Below are 17,230 nucleotides of genomic sequence, written 5' to 3'. Positions count from 1 at the left end.
GATTTATATAAATGATGCCTGTGTCACTGAGATGTAAGTCTTTAATCCAAATCAAACATTCATGTTTCGGAGAACATTGCGCAATCTTCATATTTCTCACAGTGGCAGCTTTTGCTTTAGCTAAAGATTTCCCTGTACATTTATGATGCTTCCCTATCAAATCAAAAGCCTGAGTAAAACCATAGCTTATAACTTATTAAACAAGGGAAAATTAATCAGGACCTGATTAGTATGTATGTATGTATGTATGTATGTTTGTATGTCTCTAGATCAGATGCAGTGTTTGAGCAAGTTATTGACTGCATTGTATTTAGTGATTTTAATTTTAATTTTTAAATGTTTTATCTTAAATAACAGCACTTTAAAAATTAAACTGTATAGTCATGTCCATTTTGTTGAAACCCTGAAAAGAGATTTTGTTTTCACTATTATATTTGTGGGAATAACTGGATTGACTCACCATTTATTACCATGTCGAAACAATGTTTTGTTCCCGTTTCACTTCTCCTTTAGGTATGCCTTTATTTCCCCATTAATCCTTCTTTGTCTTCTTCTCTAGTCTTATTTTCTAATGTCTTTATTTTTTGCTGCTTATAGTTGCCAACATTACAGCTGCAACTAACAATTATTTTCATTATTCGTCAATCTAGCAATTATTTTCTTAATCGACTTTAATCATTTGGTCTATAAAATGGAAATTAGTGAAAAATGTCCATCCCAGTTTCTCAAAGACCAACGCGATGTCTTTAGTTTTCTTGGTATTTCAGTCCAAAACCCACGATATTCACTTAAATGATATGATAGAAAACAGAGAACCGCAGGAAATATCCATATTTTAGAGGCTAAAAAAAACAGCATTTTATGCAATTTTTTAATAAAAAGAGTAGGCAATTATCTTTTCTGTCAAATAGACGAGTCGACTAATCGTTGCAGCTCGAGCCAACATTTCTGTAATTCTCACCTCATGTTTCTCACCCCTTTTTAGCCCTGAAGACACACACACACACACACACACACACATACACACACACACACACACACACTAATGCACATATTAATCTCTTTTCTGCTCTATTGTCTTGTCCAACCTTCCTCCCTCCTGACACCCAACCCTTTTACAGAGCCCTCAGATGGGGACCTTCATGGGTGTCTACCTCCCCTGTCTCCAGAATATTCTGGGGGTCATCCTGTTTCTTCGACTCACCTGGATTGTCGGCACAGCCGGCATCTTGGAGTCTCTAGCTATTGTCTGCTTGTGCTGCTCTTGTGTAAGTACTCAACCCTCATGACCTGTATGGTTTGCCACGTTTTACCTTTTTTTAACACTTTAACCATCTTAGCTTTTAAAATGGAACTTTAAGGAAGGTTTTAACATCGGCACCTCAACTCTACTGTTCAGTGTTTTGTTTATAGATAGAAAAGTACAAACTGAAAGGTGCTGGTCTTCCTCTTGACGTGGTCATTATTTGTCCTATCAAGGTTTTAAGCCATTAGAGTAATGACATGCAAGGTTACGTAAGAGTGTACTTAATGTACACATCCAGCTTTTCAATGCATTACGAAAACATTAGCACAGCGAATATGTGTCCAGGTGTTTGAGTGTTTTGGTGACAATGGGGGCAGATGCTGCCTCAACTTTTAATGGCAGACGGGTGCAAATGTTGGTTTGACAGCAGTAATGAATGACAGGCAAGTTGACTTAGTGGTCACTGATCCCTCCTATATTTAGCCACGGTGACTTTCCATTTCCGATCTACTCCTAGCTTCTAATGGTACCCGACAGCTTGACGTGTAATCCTTCCATCTGCAAAGTGTCAGAAACATAGCCACATGCACACCCACACAGCGGCTATATTTGCCAATCCCACGCGGACAATGAATTACTTCATCTTATTTAGGGAAAGTACCTTGAGTACTATCTCAGATAAATGCTTTTCGCCTCAGAACGGAATACTCTAATCAATTTCACTTACAATAAATATGGCTAAATTGACAAGAATAAACCTAAAATGTATTTTTAAACTGTAAGAAGCAATCAAAGCCATAAATCTGACATTTATCCATGCTTTTATTTATTGTTTAGAATTATTTATTGTAAATGTCTGTAATATTATGACTTGATATCAGATTGTGTTGCTGTAAAAAGCCTAGAAAGATGGGGACTCCATTTCATATAGTACAATCTAGTTAAAGTACATTGCTGTTGCATAATAAGAGAGCCAAGCTTAGTCAAACAGATTAATGTTCATTATCTCTGCTTAGACCACATCTGACTTTGCACTGATGGTTCCACATCAGCTACCTGTTTATAGGTCATGTTTTGTGGGCTCTCGACCCAACACCAGAAATGCCTAAAAATAACTTGAAAAGGGAATTCACAGTTAATTTAGTCGATTTAGACCAGGTATTATTTACTGTGCACTTCAAAAGAGTTTTCATATTCTATATTCTATATATATATATATATATATATATATATATATATATATATATATATATATATATATATATATATATATATATATATATATATATATATATATATATATATATATATATATATATATATATATATATATATATATATATATATATATATAAAAAAAAAGAATAGAAAACAAAGAGGCTCAGTGAACAACACTACTAATGACATGCAAGCAATGATTGTATGAAAGCACTAATGACAATACCCAGATCTTCACATCATTTACTTTGTGGTATTTAGAAGAAATGTCAAGCAATTTAATTTAGTCAGTTTTGCCAACTTCTTGTTTCAGTGAAGTGGGAGATAAAATGTTTATGCTAATTGGCTTTACTCCAGCACTTTATATCGGCCAGGTTTAACTTGGTTGTGACATTGTCCCTCCTCTTGCCTTTACCCTCTATTCTCTCTCTCCTTCACACGTTCTCCTCTCCCTCTGTCTTTCACCCTTTAAGTTTGAACATGTCTTTGTCTCTTTTCTTTTCCTTCTACCTCTTATCTCTTATCTCGGCTCTGTCCTTTCTCTCATCCGGAAGCGCAATTAGGTAACAGACTGATGTAAATATCCTCCGTCACAAGGTCTTCACGGAATGATTTCATGGAAAAGCCTGTATCCATTACCAATGTGAAAGATTTAGAGCATAAGCCCCTAAGAAGTACTTTAACAGGCTAAATGCTAGATTAAACCCTCTAAGTATCCTATTGTTGGGAAAATCTGGAAAAAGTTGTGGAGTTAAAAGAATATGAGGTGGGCACGAAATCTAGGAGGTTTGTGTTAACCGTCACAGGGAATAACAACATCACAAAGTCCCTTGTTACAGTACAACAGTGGAAGTAACCTCACATTTAAAAGGAATATCATGTGTGTAAGGTCTTTAAACCTGACTGTCTTCTCTCCACAGACTATGCTGACGGCCATATCCATGAGTGCAATCGCTACTAACGGTGTTGTGCCAGGTAAGACACGTTGGTACTCAGACATACACAAACTTAAACAGGATGTATTATAAATATTAATGAATATACATTTTAGTGTATCCATGGAAGTTTCCTTTTTCTCATAAAACTCTGTCCCACTATCTTCCCCTTTTTTGTCCCAGCTGGAGGCTCCTACTATATGATTTCCAGATCTCTGGGTCCAGAGTTCGGTGGAGCTGTAGGTCTCTGCTTCTACCTGGGCACAACCTTTGCTGGCTCCATGTACATCCTTGGTACTATAGAGATTCTGCTGGTGAGTGAACACTGCACTGACTACTCCCATAAAGGGGATGCGGTCTTATTCAGGTGCAGGGATAACTTGGAGTGTTACAAATAGATACAAATAATAAGTGCAAATTCTTTTTTTTGTCTTTCTTTTTGCCTTCCCCATTCAGACCTACATCGTGCCTAAAGCAGCCATCTTTGTGGCCGAGAAAAAGGAGGACGAGGTGGACGCCCTGCTGAATAACATGCGTGTTTACGGCACATGCTGCTTGGCACTGATGTCCGTGGTCGTCTTCGTAGGGGTGAAATATGTCAACAAGCTTGCGCTAGTATTCCTGGCCTGTGTCATTCTCTCCATCCTCTCCATCTATGCTGGAGTCATCAAGACCATCTTCGAGCCACCGGACTTTCCGTGAGTCAACACAATAACCTCCAGTGTTGTATTAAACCATATGATGCATATAAATAGCATCAGACAAGATTTGCCAACCATCTGGCAAATTAAGATTGTGTTTCAATGTGCGGTAGTATCCGTTAAGATGTCATTTCAAATGTCTCGCTCCTCCACACAGTGTTTGCATGTTGGGGAATCGCACTCTGCAGAACCACAACTTTGACCGTTGTCTGAAGACGGATTACATAGACAACGTGACGGTCACTACCAAACTGTGGCAGCTGTTTTGTGATGGACCTGAGCTCAATGCCACCTGCAACGAGTATTTTAACAAGAACAATGTGACCGAGGTGCAGGGCATCCCGGGACTGACCAGCGGAGTCATTTCAGGTAGGAACACAGTGTTTCCTCTGGAGGGAGAAGTATCAGGATGCACATGTTATAATAAAATAAAAGCCACCTGACCTAGTTCCTCTATTATACTTTGAACTTTTCCAATGCCATGTTTAATATTATCCGATTTATCCAGAATTAGTTTTTTTTCCAGACTCAATCTCACCACTTACCATACTGAACCAGCCAACTTCAACTTTGAAATTATTATGAAAAGATCAATGGAGTGGCTCAGACAATGTTTGATAAATACCAACTCCTCAATAGGATTCTACACCGTCTTGGACTGAAAGGTTTTATTAAGTACACTGCAAACTCAGGACATTCCTCAGGTTGTGTAAATGTAGGCCAGGATAAAATAGTTGTACTGCAAACCTTCAGTACAAACGCATTCCTGTCATATTTCTTGTGAAGCATCTGGGGCAAGATTTTCTCTGAAATATTTTCCCTCTCCATTTGATTCAAATCAGTTTTACTTTTTGGTCTATTTAGAAGTCTTGACCTGCTTTTACTAGTGGAAACATAAGCTGTAATCAGTTTGCCTCTGTCACTGCTTAACTATCAGTGCTCACTTAGCACCAACCATTCGTGTATTTAATTATGTGTCACTTTTGCTACAGTTACAGAGTGGAATAGTTTTTTTGACCACACTGTTTCACTGCATTAAGGCTAAAATGGTCTGCTTTATTCTGCAACCAGTTTTGTAACTTCTGCCTCATGTCTCATCAGTCAAGTTTCTTTTTTTACTCTGGTCCATGAAACTGAATGGACCTCTTCAAAACATGTTTGAGTCACTGGCTGCAGGCATTTACTAACTACTCTGTGTCTGTCTCTCCTGTAGACAATATGTGGTCAGAGTACGGCCCTCTGGGTATGTTGGTAGAGAGCAAGAAGTTGTCCTCTCTGGGTGGAAGTGACTCCTCCCAGGACGTCTACATGCCCTATGTGTTCAATGATATCACCACCTTCTTCACACTAATGGTTGGCATCTACTTCCCATCTGTCACTGGTGAGACTATGACACACCCACGCACACATTATGGTCGAAATTGCAGAGCATAGAGTTTTTATTTTTATTTCTAAAGATTTCGATGTTTGATTCTCGGTTGTGATCCCTCCTTTCAGGTATCATGGCTGGTTCAAACCGGTCAGGTGACTTGCGGGATGCCCAGAAGTCCATCCCCGTAGGGACCATCCTGGCTATCGGCACCACCTCCTTCATCTGTATCCTTAAACAGTCTTGTCACATGGCTACAACTGTAGTTTTAAAAATGTTTTTCCGAGCTTAATCAGACTCACAACTTATGTTGCCAGATATCACTGCAAGGTTATCTTTCAGTCGCCACAGTTGCTAAGTTTATATGTTGTTGGCTGGACTGCCATTGGAACAAGAATCAAAGCCTGTCAAAGGCCTAAACAACAGAGCCGGTATCACCAGTAAGACTGTGGGTAGTGCACGTCTAAAAGATTTACAGCAAAGTGAAAAGGTGAAGACTTTGTCTATGCATTCAATTTACTCTCCTGAACAGTGCTTTCCAGACGTCACCTGTGTGGTTCTATTCGGTGCCTGCATTGAGGGAGTTCTGCTTCGAGACAAGTAAGAGTTTAACACAGAGCACATACTGTAAACTACTGTACACACTGAAATGTATTTATAAAAGGAAATGGAAGAAAAACAGAAAATGTTATATCATTTGGCTTTAGTTCCCCCTGTTCTCTTTTAGTATCCTCTCTTGAGGACAGATGAATAATATTTTCTAGTCACCAAGTGCCCTCATCACAAAGGCTCAGATGTTTTAGACTTGGTCCCTCACAAATATTTAGCATTCTAGATGATTGTACCATCCTAAATACATTTTTACGAGTCATGAGAAGTACTGTAGCTCAATTAATAAGACCTAAAACGTTATTGTCTGTTAACATGAACATGTCTTGCATTACATGTGCCAAACAATCAACAGAATAACATAAAACAACATAAAGAACATCTGTAAGGTCACCCTCCATCATCAGAGGGCAGAAGTTGGTACTCCTCTGGATCCCAGCCAATTATGGCAGCCAGTCTGTGGGTATGTTTAGTGCAGCTGTTAAGGAGTTTTCCACCTTGGAGCAGATCCTCAGGAGCTGCAGTACTGCAGGACGCTTTATATAGTGGGGGAAAAAACAATAGCTTGAGGATATCCTGCTTTATGGGTTAGTTGTGAATTGTAACCGTATTGTAGTCTTGTGTGGCTCCGAAGATGATCTCCTCTGTTTTGATCACACCACTGAAACACTTTGTTGACTGTCCAGGTAAAGGTCTGGCTCCTCCCCCTCCTTCATCAGCGCTAGCATTGCTGATGAAGGAGGGGACTTTGATGATGTAGTAGTTAGGCACACTGCTAACACAGTAGTTGGTGTAAAGGGTGAATACCAGTGGAGAGTTAACACATCTTTGCTGAAGACAATAATGCCCAGATGATTTAGGAAATAATTTTTTTTTAAAAGTCTAATTCTTTGTATGCTTATACATACAATTTGTCTTCTTAGTTTGTACACAAAGTGACATGAATGCACACGCATTACTTGTTAGTAGGATACATACAGCGGTCTTTTCATTGGATTTGTTGACAATAAGAATATCAGCAGACTTCCATTAAGTTGATTGAAATGAACTACTTCTGTTGTCATAGCTACATGATATATGACTGAAAAATAAAAACTGGTCCAATTAATGTATATGATTGTTTTTGCTTTACAGATTTGGTGACTCAGTGGAAGGGAATCTTGTGATAGGCACACTATCATGGCCCTCACCCTGGGTTATTGTGATTGGCTCGTTCTTCTCCTGCTGTGGGGCGGGGCTTCAAAGTTTGACTGGCGCCCCACGCCTGCTGCAGGCCATCGCACGAGATGGCATCGTACCGTTCTTGCAGGTTAGACACACACAGTCAACACAAATACAGTCAAAGCAGTCTTCATCATCATGTGCTTATCTTCTTATTGTCATACTGTGTGTGTGTTAGGTGTTCGGTCATGGGAAAGCTAATGGGGAACCTACGTGGGCTCTGCTGTTGACTGCTGGGATCTGTGAGATCGGTATCCTTATCGCCTCCCTGGACGCCGTGGCTCCTATTCTCTCCATGTCAGTATCTGTTTGCATAGTAATATTACATGCTCTCTTTCCATAATATCAGATCTGCACATAAAGTCTTTGATCCCTCAATATTTGACTTCTTAAAGCCACTTACAGTAGGTCATAACGTGAAGATTTAGATTTAATTAAATATTAAACGTGTGCCTATTTTCTTCCTTCCACAGGTTTTTCCTCATGTGCTACTTGTTTGTCAACCTGGCCTGTGCACTTCAGACCCTGCTGCGGACCCCTAACTGGAGACCCCGCTTCCAATACTACCACTGGTGGGTGATGATGAATTATTCAGTCTTGCAAGTATAAAGTCTCTGCAGATTTACTTTCTCACAGTGAAAGAAGAGGATTTTAAAAGTCTCTATAAGGTTCATCTCAGGGTCGTGTAACACTGTAGTTTTTAGCAATTTGTCAGGCTTGTTTAACCTGTCACGGACCTACTGTTGAGATGACTGAGGCTTTCTTTATGAACATTTTAGCACACATCCCAAGAATCACACATAAACACACCCATAGACACACATGTTCAGTGTGCTTTGTGTGATGATGGTCTTTACCAACATCAAAGGTCGAGGACAATACAGGACCGCACTAAGCTGTCCATTTTGAAATGGATTCATATTATTAAGACTTTGCCATGAATTTGCTGAAAACCTGAAACAGTCGTGTAAATGGATCGGTATGTAGCTAACGCACTGGAGTAATGGCGTGTGTGTTTCTCCTACAGGGCTCTGTCCTTCCTGGGAATGAGCTTGTGTCTTGCTCTCATGTTCATCTGTTCCTGGTATTATGCTATTGTGGCCATGGCTATAGCTACCTGCATCTACAAATACATTGAATACAGAGGGTAAGAATGACTTTAAAGTGAAAGGCATACAGTAAATCCATAACAAGAAAAAGCTCAAATATGGCAGGAGTGACTGTTTACAGGATATAAACTGAATCAACGGGGAATAAAGATACATGTACACAACTGATACATTAAATACAGAATATAAAATGCTTTAAGATACTTGTATGTGATCAGACATTTTGACATGTATTGTTATACTTAAAATGTAAACTTTGAACAGGCAAGAAATACAGCTTTAAATGCATAATGTCTCTGAGCTACTGTGGAGGGGGAATTTTCATTAATTTGTGGATTAGCAAGCATGCATATTAGGGTCATCCACCTCATTCTATAATGTGTTAGGGTTTATGTGTAAAAGTGTCAGTCAGAATAAGATAATAAAATTAAAATGTAATTCATTAGAAGGCCTATTCATTGGTACTCTTAAAATCCATCCACTGTCGATCATTTGTTGGCTGTAGGGCAGAGAAGGAGTGGGGAGACGGCATCCGGGGACTGTCTCTCAATGCAGCACGTTATGCCCTCATTCGCCTTGAGGAGGCTCCACCACACACTAAGAACTGGAGGTAGTGTGTGTGTGTGTGTGTGTGTGTGTGTGTGTGTGTGTGTGTGTGTGTGTGTGTGTGTGCGTGTGCGTGAGGTCATTGTGCTAGAGTTGGGAACCGAAAACTCTGTTCCAAGTAAGAACTAAATCCAAAATGCCAGAAATATAGAGGATGACGCTCCGTCAAGCGATGCATTTTATTTTTGTTTTGTCTCGGCACTATGGCATAAATAAGAGTTGCGAGCACAAAAAGACCGGGACTGTGAGACTCGGGCCGAGCAGAGCGAAATTATTAAAGCTGCTGTGAAGCAAGTACTGGAACAATATTTTAATGAAATAATTGTTTACTTTTACTAGAACTCGTGAATGAGAAAAACAATGAACAGTACATTATTTAATAACAGAAAAACAATTTAAATTGTATGTAATTAATTTACAGGTTCTAGATATGAATATAAGTTTGTTTAAAGGTTTTCGTAAAGACGTTTTTTCTTCTGTGAAACAAACATTTTTTGACCCCCTCAAAGAATCGAAATCAGGAACCGAAATCGATAAGCAGAACCGTTGAAATCCAAACGATACCCAACCCTACACGGTGCCACCTGACACAAAGAGAGACAGGAATAGACACAGAGGGTGAATTTGATTAATCTCTCGGTCCTCTATCTAATCTGACAGAAGAGGCAGATGAGCCTTTAAACTGCACAGAGGCCAACACTGGCTGACCTTGCAGACTGCCTGTCCAAAAACAAAACAAGTTTCATTTACTTTCTTAGCATGTTAAGTATGGAAACTCTTCTTAGGGATGTGATGTTTCCAACTATACAGATGTTTCCCTTTAAAAGTCACTGTTAACTGTTGCCCCTCGTCTGTTAGTCTTGTGCTAAACACATGTAGTGTAGGACTGTCAGGTATAACCAATACTACTGTAATAATGTTGCCACACCTTGTCTAAAGAAATAATGTGCTTTTCACAGTACTGTTACTTTACAGGTCAGTTGTATTAAACTATGAAGTGCCAACAAAACAATACAGTTGTTTTGATTTATAAAAATAAGGATATTTGTTGCTGTTGATGAACCTTCTGAGATGTAAGAATCAAGCATAGAAATCTGACTTTTTCTCCTTTCTTTTTTCTCGCTGTATCCAGGCCTCAGTTGCTGGTGCTCCTGAATCTTGACTCAGATCAGGGAGTCAAACACCCTCGATTGCTGTCCCTCACCACTCAGCTGAAGGCAGGGAAAGGCCTAACGATAGTGGGAAACGTTTTAGAGGGAACCTATCTCACCAAAGACACCGAGTCCAAGAAGGCTGAGCAGGTATGTTGGAAATGCGTACACCAGCATGCAGTGAATTGTAGCGCACAAATTCAGGGACAAGTATTGTCTTTAATGCTGATGTTGCCCGCAACTCTGCATTCCTTATACAACTCTGTTCTACTAAAAGTGGGATTTCAGGTTTCATTATTGTCTGCCTGTCCAATGCTAAGCATTACAGTCAAAATCAACATCATTTTGGGTGGTGTTAAAAAGTCACTGCTGGGCCCACAAGCAAATCTGTTGTCAGTCAGGATTTACAGTTAAGATTTTAAGAGCATTTTACAGCCGAACTGCAGATTAACTCTGCCATCTACTGGCCAAATTGAATAGGTCATTTGATTCTTTTTTTTGCCTCCTGATTTGATTTGTCCTCAAAAGCATTTTTAATCAGTGGATTATCTTTTCTGCAAAAGCAATCGCGTAGAAGCTGAATTCCAGATTACACAAACTGCTGTGTTCATGGGCATTGTTTAGACCTGTCATTATGAATTGTCCTGAATGGATACTAAATGCTGAGTGCTGAATGGTAATTCTTTTAGAGAATTCTTTTTTTTAAAGGCTATGTTTTTCTCAATAGTCAGTGCTGTAACAGTTATGTGTACATTTCCTACCTCCTTCATACTACATGTTCGCTGATATTTTGTCTTTCTCTGTCCAGAACATCAAGTCTGCCATGTCAGCAGAGCGAACAAAGGGTTTCTGCCATGTTGTGGTGTCTTCAAACCTCAGAGATGGTGTCTCCCACCTCATCCAGTCTGCGGGGCTGGGAGGCATGAAGCATAACACAGTCCTGATGGCCTGGCCCGGGACCTGGAGGCAGTCCAATGACCCACAGTCATGGAAGAATTTCATAGGTAACGAGTGGGGATAGTAGAAATGCATAATGAGATGAATATTGTGGACAATTACAGAAATGTACATCCAATTTCATGTTAAAATGGCAAAAGGAAGTAAAACACATCTTACATTGCATATGTGCACAACTGCTTATGCAATCTTTCTATGGAAATTGCAAGAACTTAGTGATTGATAAACCATGTCTGCACCTAGAGATGTCACAATATCAGATTTTCACTACACAATTATCAAGGCCAAAAGAGTTCATGATAACTATATTATTGCGATATGTATAGAACATTTGAAGTTAAATATATAATGCTGTCAGTCAAATTCATCTTTATCTTTGTTTATTGTGCGTCTCTTTTTTGGCGAATTAATTACACTTAAAATTGGAATATAGGTAAAGAGAGGATAACCATAACTGTACAACACATAAATGACACAATATTATTATATATGTTTTATTACCATGATATCATTATTTAATTTTATAAATATCACGGTTATCAATCAACCAGGGTGTGGTTTTGTCATTGGAGTCACTATTTCCACCATGCAGTGGAAAAGAGACAATCTCTCTCTCCCTCTATCCATCCAGAGACGGTGCGGGAGTCCACGGCAGCCAATCATGCCTTGCTCGTGGCTAAGAATGTGGACAGTTTCCCCACCAACCAGGACCGCTTGGGGGAGGGCACTATCGACGTGTGGTGGGTGGTTCATGATGGAGGCATGCTGATGCTGCTGCCCTTCCTGCTGCGACAACACAAGGTTGGTGTGTCTTAGGTTGTGTTTATCCGAGATATCCTTAAGCACTACAAATCATTTTTCATTCCTCTCTTCATATCCAGGCCCACATCCCTCTTTCATACTCGCCTATCTATCCGTCTATCCCAGAATCCCCCCTCCCCCTTGGTCCTGCTTTATCTCACTAATCCATCCATATAACCCTGACTGACGGTCTTGCTTTTCCACCCGACCTTCTTCCGTATTAACAGTGTCTTTCTGTCCTCCAGGTGTGGAGGAAGTGTAAGATGCGTATCTTCACCGTGGCCCAGATGGATGACAATAGCATCCAAATGAAGAAAGACCTGCAGATGTTCCTTTACCACCTGCGGCTGGATGCAGAAGTGGAAGTGGTGGAGATGGTGAGGCTTTGTTTGACAGAATTGCACTGCATGGTGTAATGGTGATGATGCATCATGGCATTGGAATCAGGCTCATAGTCCTTTTTAATACAGGCATCAAAGGCATCTGCGTTTCTCTATCGGCAACGTTCGGTCAGCCAGTACGCTGCTCCTACTTCATGCTACAGGCCAAGTAGAAGAGTTTGTCACATAGCGCTGAACAGTGCCCAAACCTATTTTTCACTCTAAAAGGGCCAAGATGTTTCATCCATGAATGTTTTATAATTTAACAATATTTATTTTACAGTTATTATGTATGTTGTCATCTCTTAGTTTGCAAGACGTGTGATTTGAATAAAATCTGGAAGTACTGCAAGACAACCCTCTGCTATGCATCAGTAAATAGATGTTGATATTTACTCGAGACCTGGGACATACGTCTTTAGTTTGGTTTGTCAGTAAGACAAACAAATCGAACAAAGTTGGAGTTAAAGTTGGAGAGCTGTTCAGCGTCAGCAGAGGTTTCTCGTTGGGAAGTGTCCTGATTAACGTTTCTGTCCTCTTCCTGTGCAGCATGATAATGACATCTCAGCCTTCACCTATGAGAAGACACTGGTGATGGAGCAGAGGTCTCAGATGCTGAAACAGATGCAACTCTCCAGGACTGAGAGGGAGAGGGAGGTAATGTAAACTTCATGTACCTGAACACAATCCTGCACTCAGTCACTTTGTCTCTGTAGTTGCATTCCAATTTAACACAAGTGCAGTATTTTTATGCTCAGATTAGCACATAAACATCTTCAAGAAGATGTAATTCAGTGTTACTAAGTGTTGTTAGTATGTTAGTGTTATCATCACAAACCATCTTAATAACACACAGATCACATTATACAGTATATGAATAAGTCCAAACATTATTTTAGTAAATCTGGCCGCTGCGTTACATGACAATTGGCCCCTTTCCTTGTTCAACTGCCATCGCCTCTCTGGGCCACGCCACACCGCTCAGATTCAGAGTATCACTGACGAATCGCGTAACTCAATCCGGAGGAAGAACCCGGGCGCTGCCCAGAGCACGAGCCTCAGCCGGCAATCCTCAACGGCGGAGGACAATCAGGAGGATGAGGTAGCTGATGTTGTCAACCCCCTGTCCCGCACCGTTAGACACACAGACCCGTCTTCACAAAGCTGGATCTTTGGCTACAGTTTCCCTCTTGTCCTGTGACTGTATTAATGACTTTTATCATCATCATCATCATCATCATGGCTTCAAATCTGGACTCAAATTTTACTCTCATATTTAGCAGATGTCAAAAAAATTGCAAATTGTCATGCATACATCACACACTCTAATGTGGACATCAGACTGATGCGTATATGGTATAATCAATCCACAGATGAGAAGGAAGGATAGAGGAGTATTAATACTGCTATGGTTTCAAATGAGTAGTGCCATATGAAAAGCATTATCAGTCTAGATGTGGGCATAGTTATTTCAAATGTCAGCCTTCATATAATTCAATAAGAAGTTTAACCATACCTAGAGAGTAGTGGTGCTAATCAAGTATCTGGTTATGATAAAAGACCACCATGCTTCTTTTAATCCCAAATGTCCAGAACATATCTAAAGCATCATTAAGGCCCATGCCTAAATAATAGAGGAAAATGTTTTGTACTCTGGATATTCCATTGTGCTTTTTATGTGGGGGCTTATGACTGATTGACCATGTGCATACAGTGCACTAGCACTAGTTCACTTAGATGATGAAGTAACCATGTTGCATCAGAGCTAAAGCGCCAACCGGCCAAAACCAGTTGGTCCACATCGAATGCATCAGCGTGAGGTCCTAGTCAGCGCAGGTCTACAAGTTAGTGATTGTAGCATTGTAAATACCGAAGAGTAACAATAGCCCCTTTATGCAAGGTCACCAACAAACAAGCTTCTGAATAGCCCAGAAAGAGTAGCTGGTTCATGATTACAGATTGCATTCATCTGGTTCTTCTGATTATACCACAAGTCTGGCCCAACGGTAGTTCTACTAACTTACTGTATAGTCACTGAGAGCTGCTTTGTGAACACCAGCCCATTGCACAACTGCTGCCTGACTTCCCATTACCTCCATAATCCCACCTCATCCCCACTTCCCCCCCCAAAGAAAAGTGACCTGAAAAATTGGACAGTATTGTCTCAGAAACCTGAAAAGTGTGAAAGAAATCTAACTGTTCAGAATTGTCCTGATGTCCTGAGACCTTAACAACCTGGAAAGCTTGCAACATTTCTGTCCGGTTCCCTTGTACTGCAGACTCAGGTCTACGTATGCTCAGTTGTTCTTTGAGCTTGTTGTTAATGTTCACATGCTCAAAGTACAGCCAGATGAGTCTGAACTCGTGTGACTGAGGTAACAGCGTAGTCCTCTCTCTATTTTTACTGTCTTTTATTGATTATTACAGCCTCACAGAGCTACTATCCCCATGATAGACCTGGTTTTTATACGTAGGAGTGGTTTATACTCACCATTCTGACCTGACAATATTGTACTCTCTTTCTATTTTTATTGTATGTTTTATCTTAACCCCAGCCTTCTCCCACCCTCCTGCCACTCATACCTGTAACCAGTGTCTGTACTGTACAGCAACAGCAACAGTCACAGCTAGTAGCCCACAAGCATAACAGGCAGAGGATTACATTCTAGAAACTAAACAGCCATCCTTCACAAATAGTGTGTGCATGTTATTTACCACATAGCCTCCCTTCTACATGTATTTTAGGACAATGTTAACATATTTTAATTATGGAGAGCTAAATATGTCACAAAGTCAGCCTGCTGTTTTACTAGCACTGCCTGTGTTATTTATCAAATATAAATGGGTATCTAGGAGCATAAAGGCCATAATCCATATCTTTATGATGACAGGTAATAACAAACCCATCATTTATTGTTATCCTGTGTCATTGGCTGTGGTTGTATAACTGTTGACATTGTAGCACAGACACAGGAACAGAAGTTGTTGTCAAATGTCAGATAATACTTTATTTGAATAATGATGAACTCTGCTGTGCTGCACTGTCCCTGCATTATAGTCTGCTTTATATAATATGTGTTTGAGTGACATATTTTGAGCATGTGTAATTATCTTTGGAAGCCCTGCATCATATTTGAACACGTGGATAATATGATACTTTAGCTTTTCAGCCTGGTTCTGTTGTCACCCATTCATGTTGTATTCCAACCCACACCTTTAGTCTGCCCAGAGGAACATTGTCTTGTTATGACCAATGTGTATTTGTTGTTTTGTGGTCCATGTGTGTTGTAATTATTGAACAGCTGAACAGGTTTGTATTATTCTCTAGCATAGTTTCACCCCACTTCTCAACTTGTAGAAGAGAAGTTGATGTTTTCCCTTACTTCTTGGTCCCTATTTATTCACTTCTATTTTTGATTCAGTCAATTCTCTATTCTTTCTGGGATATTGTTTTGTTACCACCTTTCCTTGTTTATATCTCCTTTTATATTCTGTTCATTGCGTTTCGTTTTGTCTCTCTGGGTTAATACTCAATTTCCTCATCCTTCTCTTTCCCTCCTTCCCAGGCCCAACTCATCCATGACAGGAACACAGCGTCTCACGCCACCATAAATGACAAGGCCGACGCCGGGCCCGAACGGGTCCACATGACCTGGACCAAGGACAAGCTCTTCATGGAGCGTAATCGTAACCGCGAGTGCAACACCAACGTGGTCGTACGAGACCTGTTTAACATGAAACCGTAAGTACACGTTTGTTTGAACACCACCCGAAAGTAAAAGCCAGTGTCCATTTGAAGGTTAGGAGCTAAAAAAACAAAGACGGGAAAGTTTTGCCTCGTAGATCTGTTACTCTCTGTTTAAAGTCTGCTGAATATGCTACTGAAAAACACTGTAAAGGTGGCGGCACATTACATGATGTTATCGCATGTGAAGAGTACCACAGCACATACAATACTGACAATACTTCAGGATGGTGCCAAACCCTGAGTGCAGGAGGACAGCCTGTGTAGATGTAACCGTAGTAATGTGTGACAGGGTGAAACGGGACAACCTTTGTGCATGGCGTGTGTATTCAGGCTGCATTTGGTGTGTGTGCGCATGTGTGTACACTTCCAGCCATTTCAGTCTTAGTGCATGGCTGCACCACGCACATCACATGCACACCTTTTTTCTGTTTGGACTCACACCGTCTCATCCCATACTGTCCATAATATCAGTGTGTGGACTCCACCAGGTGTGTCCCAGTCCACTTATATTGGTTTATAAAGTTTGTTATTCAAATTTGTCGTTGTAAATTCATCGTGAAGTCTCACAGGGCAGGAAGAAACGGACTCTTCGTCTTCACAAAGCCTCACGATACACACCAAACGGTTCCATGTCACTTTCTGGGATTTTTCATGGGTCACCTTTGGGGTGTCGCTATGAGCCGTTTGGGACCGAAGCATGCTGTGTGGTGAAGAGAGATGGAGAGCTTATGCAGGAAGCATCTAAGCTTATTTCTGTTGTTCTGTCCCATTTTCCTCCTTCTAGAGAGTGGGAGAGTCTGTAAGTGGCATTCTTTTTGCTCTAGGCCGTATTTGTGTACTGCTGCTGTGGTGTCTGTGTGTCTGTGTGTCTGTGTGTCCTTGTGTGTCTGTGTGTCCTTGTTTGTGTGTCCTATTATGCACGGACTTTATGTTGGTGGAGAAGCAATGGAGACATTGCATGTGCAACTTTGTGCTTTCCATTTACTTTTTTTAAAGTGGTATGCAAAAACAATATTATTTGGTCTTGATGTGAAAAGATAAATGTATTTCCTATTCTGTAGAATGGAAAGCAGAATTTTGTCAATTTGGCTTCTGGCAGTCGACATCATGTGCTTCTATTGCTTTTGATCCAACAGTGTGAAGGTGATGATAAAGAGGCAACATTTAAAGAGATAGGAG

At 40.3% G+C, this 17,230-nt stretch overlaps 1 protein-coding gene across 4 annotated transcripts in view; it reads left to right on the top strand.

The window, feature by feature from the left end:
• The window catches only part of slc12a7b (solute carrier family 12 member 7b), a 57,909-nt gene that overhangs the window by 36,242 nt on the left and 4,437 nt on the right, over positions 1 to 17,230 (top strand). For 2 of the 4 annotated variants that reach the window (XM_029457306.1, XM_029457308.1), the window contains exons 4-23: positions 1,122 to 1,268; positions 3,385 to 3,439; positions 3,583 to 3,713; positions 3,856 to 4,097; positions 4,258 to 4,469; positions 5,314 to 5,481; positions 5,598 to 5,696; positions 6,012 to 6,069; positions 7,213 to 7,387; positions 7,478 to 7,596; positions 7,773 to 7,871; positions 8,327 to 8,446; positions 8,914 to 9,018; positions 10,147 to 10,315; positions 10,974 to 11,169; positions 11,754 to 11,923; positions 12,169 to 12,300; positions 12,853 to 12,960; positions 15,870 to 16,045; positions 16,836 to 16,850. In XM_029457306.1, coding sequence (XP_029313166.1) covers positions 1,122 to 1,268; positions 3,385 to 3,439; positions 3,583 to 3,713; positions 3,856 to 4,097; positions 4,258 to 4,469; positions 5,314 to 5,481; positions 5,598 to 5,696; positions 6,012 to 6,069; positions 7,213 to 7,387; positions 7,478 to 7,596; positions 7,773 to 7,871; positions 8,327 to 8,446; positions 8,914 to 9,018; positions 10,147 to 10,315; positions 10,974 to 11,169; positions 11,754 to 11,923; positions 12,169 to 12,300; positions 12,853 to 12,960; positions 15,870 to 16,045; positions 16,836 to 16,850 — 2,696 coding nt within the window. Of the gene's footprint in view, positions 1 to 1,121; positions 1,269 to 3,384; positions 3,440 to 3,582; positions 3,714 to 3,855; positions 4,098 to 4,257; positions 4,470 to 5,313; positions 5,482 to 5,597; positions 5,697 to 6,011; positions 6,070 to 7,212; positions 7,388 to 7,477; positions 7,597 to 7,772; positions 7,872 to 8,326; positions 8,447 to 8,913; positions 9,019 to 10,146; positions 10,316 to 10,973; positions 11,170 to 11,753; positions 11,924 to 12,168; positions 12,301 to 12,852; positions 12,961 to 13,288; positions 13,406 to 15,869; positions 16,046 to 16,835; positions 16,851 to 17,230 lie in introns of all 4 variants that reach the window. The other 2 variants (XM_029457310.1, XM_029457307.1) reach the window with 2 other exon arrangements.

The sequence above is a fragment of the Cottoperca gobio genome, chromosome 20 (assembly GCF_900634415.1).
Source record: "Cottoperca gobio chromosome 20, fCotGob3.1, whole genome shotgun sequence".
Taxonomy (NCBI): Eukaryota; Metazoa; Chordata; class Actinopteri; order Perciformes; family Bovichtidae; genus Cottoperca; species Cottoperca gobio.
This window is presented reverse-complemented; position numbering and strand designations above follow the sequence as displayed.